At 41.1% G+C, this 5,013-nt stretch overlaps 1 protein-coding gene across 1 annotated transcript in view; it reads left to right on the top strand.

Annotated features, from left to right (window-relative positions):
• The window catches only part of LOC103380939 (rho-associated protein kinase 2-like), a 29,519-nt gene that overhangs the window by 1,629 nt on the left and 22,877 nt on the right, over window positions 1–5,013 (top strand). The window contains exons 2-4 of the mRNA XM_025056895.1: window positions 3,733–3,814; window positions 3,970–4,070; window positions 4,926–5,013. The exon at window positions 4,926–5,013 is cut by the window's right edge and continues 41 nt beyond it. Of these exons, the coding sequence (XP_024912663.1) occupies window positions 3,733–3,814; window positions 3,970–4,070; window positions 4,926–5,013 (271 nt within the window). The remainder of the gene's footprint in view (window positions 1–3,732; window positions 3,815–3,969; window positions 4,071–4,925) is intronic.

The raw sequence follows: 5,013 nt of genomic DNA, 5'->3' as shown, positions 1-5,013 counted from the left end.
GGGACAATCCTGGCACTTGGACAGATGGGTCAGCTGTTTATGGCTTAATGTTAAAAAAAACACCACTCAGACTATTGTCTTATTCAAATTGTCTTTAATTACTGAGGCATCACCAGAAACCCAGTGAGGTCAAAGGGCGTTCATTTATCTCCTCCCTCTGTTTTTATCTCATGGGCATTACCTGATGACTCTAGGTGTGGACTGCCCTCACAGTGACCTTTGTTGAGAATGTGCTCCACCAACTCTGATAATAATAATACTACTGTTGCCCCTGCCAGGCTAATCTGCCCCAGTCTCTGTCAACAACTGCACCTCTTTAGACCCTGATAACTTCTGTCACCATGAAGGTTTCCTCTGAAGCAGGTGTACTCAGAGTCTGGACCAGGGACCATGGTGACGTTAGACATACAGAACAGGGATCATTTTTTAAAATTTTTTTCAGTATAAGTAGAACAATAATATATATATATAATATAATGTAAACTAGTGCTCTCGCATTGGCATTCAATGCTAGGGTATTCAAATGATGTTACCTTAAGTGAAAATATTCATGTTCATTTACATGCAGTGCGTGGCTATAAACAATATATATAAAAATGTAATTTAATTATAATGAATTACAGTCTTATTTCCCGGTGTGTTGACTCAGGTGTTAGACATGTATCTTCTTTTTACACAATTTTGCTTCCCTGGAACTGTACAAGTTCTTTGATCCAAAGTTGTGAAATCCTGTCCCAACTTGACAGCCATTGTCTAACTGTAAAGTTGAACTCATTTCCTATTATTTCTCCCATTACTCATCAAATGAAATGATCAGATTGCTCAGAATGCTGGGTGACTTCCTGTGCAGGTCACTGTATCTGTTCAGGCAGAGCTCTGGTTGTATGTGCTGGTCTCACTATAAACAACCGTCCTGTCTGCAGTGTCTATTCTCAGTACCCATGAGTCACCAGTAAATATCCACAGTAAAGCCTGGGCCCTGGGCTCCACAAAGAACAGGCCCCGACTCATGTTACAGCATGGAAATGAACTAAATATAATCCAGTGTAGATGCTCATCGACATCCACACTTGAGAAGTGGTCGTTTTGGGCTTTAACACTACACTATCAGCTCCATATGGTTCCCAGACTGTTGGGCAGTGGAGATAACAATGTTACCCTAATGTAAGGAGCTGCCAACAAAGGAAGCTGAAGTCACTTCCTGCCATTCAGATGGAGATAGCGGCCTGTCCTGACCTAACACCAGTATTTCCTGTTTGTGCATTTTGTTGTGTACACCAGGACTTTTGCGTCAAAACATGTTTTTTGGGGACATATTTATTATTATCAGGGGGATATCACTCTGTTTATTCTAAGATATTATTTAGGCAAACAATTTGCTATTTTGCTAAGAATTGGATATGTTTAAGAATAGCTGTTCCCTTTGATGTTTTAGTGTTTCTGCCTTTATGCCTATTAATGCAGTTATCTGTTAGCTATTGGACTGGTTTATCGCTAAGCTGAGGCCAACCTTAGTGTCTTATATGGCTAATCAAAATAGCTAAAACCTATTTCTGAGCAGGCGTTCCGTAGTCTTTAGTCATTTATGCTAACTTCTAGCTTTTTGCGGAGCAGTCCGAATGTTGTTTTAGATAATTATTGGGGTATATTTTGGTTGTTTTGGTCATGTTGATTTTGTGATGTTAATGTCAGTCATCATACTTTGACTGTGTTTGGTGTTAATAATCTAGAACAGGTGTGACTTGCTGTTTTTTTTTTGTTTATTACTTAACCAAAAACCTCAGACCTGGGTGTGATAGAGACGGTGATCATGTCTCATCTGTGTCACTGTAGGTAGTTGAACATGTAATGATTAATGAGAGAAGAGAACGCTCAAATATGTGTCAAAGGTATGTGACAACTCCTCTGTCGGGAATGTAAACCTGCACAGCTCAGATGTCGGACAAGGAAAGTCCCAGTTGATTCCAGGAAGCTGAAGAAGAATTCAAGGCAAGACAGGGAAGTCCTCTTTATTTCACACCAGTCAGGAATTTGAAGGGTTGTCATCTGGAACAAATATCCGTTGGTGATCTTCTCCCCCTACAATCTCCACAAATCCACGGTGCTTTGTCCTTCATTTCTCCAACAAACAAAAGCATTTTGGATTTTGATGCATTTGTTCAACCTTGGTTGCAGCCAGACGTGACATACTGTAGTTAGCTGTTGGATTGTTGAAGTGGTTGGGCAACTGAGGCCAAACACATATATATGCACACACACAACCTGCCGTCATAACTGCAGAGTCATGTTCAGATTTGTCCAGATTCCAAGAGTGAAACTCAGGCAAGCTGCTTCAGATAAAACACAACTGCTGTCTCAAAATAAAACTCAGTGGGAATCTGAGGCTGCGGTGAATTCTTGACTAACGACGGAAGAATCTGTTTTTTTGATGTGGACTGTGGACCCTGGACTGTGAGTGGGAAATTTTTAAACCTGAGGAGAGGGAATTCCATAACTAAAATCAGGGAGGCTTTTTAATTCACAAACAAAATGTCTACAAACAAAAGCGAGTAATAAAATATTTGATTTAAATGAAATAGGTTTTTCTCACTTAGTCTGATTATCTTCTCCATCAAATACTGCTGCATCCTTCATCTCCTCATCCTCCTCCTTCTTCTTCTACTTCTTTGTCCGAAACTTCTGAAACTATGACAGACTTCTTCTTGTGAGTGTTCGTTCCCAGTACAGTGAAGCTACTTTTGGAATGACAGACTTCTTGTGTGTGTTGGTTCCCAGTACAGTGAAGCTACTTTTGGAGGTATTTTTATACTGTTGTTGTGGGGACAGTCGGCATTTGTTAGGACATTCCACAGGTCACTGCAAACTTTATGGTTCAACATATAGTTTAAAGTTAGGATTAGGATTAGGATTCAGTTGGGGTAAGGATAAAAAAGTTTGTATTTAGTTGAGGTCGGAGTAAGGGGCTCGTATGTGTGTTGGTGTTGGTGGGGGTCATCTTTCATCACTGCTGCTATTTAAAGGTTCAGAACTGTTCCATACGCCACTGTCCACCCACACACATGACGTCCCTGAACAAACCAACACCACCCACACTCACCCACACAGAGGCATGTACAGCTCCAGTTGACCCCTGTTTTTTAGGAACAGAAGGTCACCCTCCGCTGATGCCCCTGCACTTACAAACACCCCCACCTGCTCCACCTCTGTCATACATTTAGATCTGAGACATTTTGGTTTTCCGTGAAACATAACACCAGCGGTTTAGGAGACGATGACATGACACAGGGTTTGATCCTGACGCTGCTGCTGTGAGGGTGGGGGTGGGGGGGGTCTATAGGTGGGTCTGTATCTGAGCAGAAGGGCTAGAAGGCATCATTAGGGCAGTTAAAGTTGTTGTATGACTTAACAGCCACAGCCCAGTCTGAGCTCAGCTGCTAAAACACTGACTGATTTTCCTTCCTTCCTTTCTTCATTCTTTCTTGACTTCCTTCTTTCCTTTCCTTCTCCCCCAGCATTAGGGTTGAGACAAATGACCTTCATAGTTCTTTAATTTGTATTTTTTGTTGTTGTTGTATTAGATCATTTGGTTGACCACAGAGTGGTCCCCAAACTTTATCTGCAGCGCCCCACTTTTGTAAATGGGACACTTGTGTTTTTAGTCATGATTGACATCCTTACAACTGTTAACATATCGAGTGTGTTGTGTTTAATCCTCACTGTTGTCCTGTACAGGATTCTGTGAATGCACTGGTGAATGACTTGAACTACCCTGCCCTGAGGAAAAACAAAAACATAGAGGCCTTTCTGATCCGATGTAAGTACAAGTTCTAAAGGATGTCATGTGACACACACGGAAAAATGTGTTATTATTTCATTTCTTATCTAAGTCTGTCAGACAGAACTTTGACTTTGAAAGTGTATTCCTTTCTTGTGTGTGTGTGTTTATGTGTGTGTCCGTTTATGCTGTAGATGAGAAGGCTGTGAGTCAGCTGAGGGAGCTGCAGGTGAAGCTGGAAGACTTTGAAAAAGTCAAGCTGATCGGCAGAGGAGCCTATGGAGAAGTACAGCTGGTGAGATGTTTGTTCTTGTCTCTCTTCTTCTTTTTTTCTTCTACTTTGTCAGATGCAGACACAGTTTAACTGTAGACCAGAGTGGTTTTCCTCAAACTTCTTGGCAGAAGTTTTTATGAACCACTTTTAGGGCAGGGTTTTTTTCTTTGTGATTAGGTTAGGGTTAGCTCCAGTCTAATTTTTCTTTTGTTTTGCAAAGTGTAGGCTAGATATACATAAGCTGTTTTTTCCAATTGTACTGGGTTAAAATTAGCTATTAACTTTAGTTTATGCTGTAATATTTTAGTAGCCTTTACCTACTACTTTAAATTATATTTCACCTTAATCCATGTTGGATAACATGTGGGCCATTTTGCTTTTTAGCTTAAACTTTAGGTCATTTTTAATCTCTTTTAACACTGCTAACTTTTGGCCTTTCTTTTAAGTTGATTTGTCTAAAAATGTTTGAATCTATTTTTAAAAATCTGGCTAAAATTTAATTTCTTCAGTAGTGATTTGTCCTTCTGAGATTCCACTTCTTCCATATAAGTCCGTGTGCAGTCTGAGCTGAGGGAAGTCTGATTCCTGCTCACTGTTTTGTGTTAGAACAAGTCTGGACAGGCTCAGTGTGTGGAAGAGTCTGGAGCTGTGGGGGCTTCGCTGTGTTTGTGATTCCAGGTCCTGTATAAGCACGTTGTTGTTTTTTTTTCCCGTGGGTGTGGACTACAATTATAGATTCTCCTCGCTGCCTCTTTCTGCTGGGCTGCTCCTGGTCGCAGTGACATTCTGACTGTTTTGTTTTCCTTGTCCTTGCGGACTGATTATCTGTGTTATCTGTGTCTGCCAATGCCAACATGTCCTCCACCCCCGCTGCAGGTCCGACACAAGTCCTCTCGCAAGGTCTATGCCATGAAGCAGCTCAACAAGTTTGAGATGATCAAAAGGTCGGATTCGGCTTTCTTCT

The sequence above is a fragment of the Cynoglossus semilaevis genome, chromosome 7 (assembly GCF_000523025.1).
Source record: "Cynoglossus semilaevis isolate Cse_v1.0 chromosome 7, Cse_v1.0, whole genome shotgun sequence".
Lineage (NCBI taxonomy): Eukaryota > Metazoa > Chordata > Actinopteri > Pleuronectiformes > Cynoglossidae > Cynoglossus > Cynoglossus semilaevis.
Note: the sequence above shows the minus strand (reverse complement) of the source record. Positions and strands in the feature narration are given on the sequence as shown.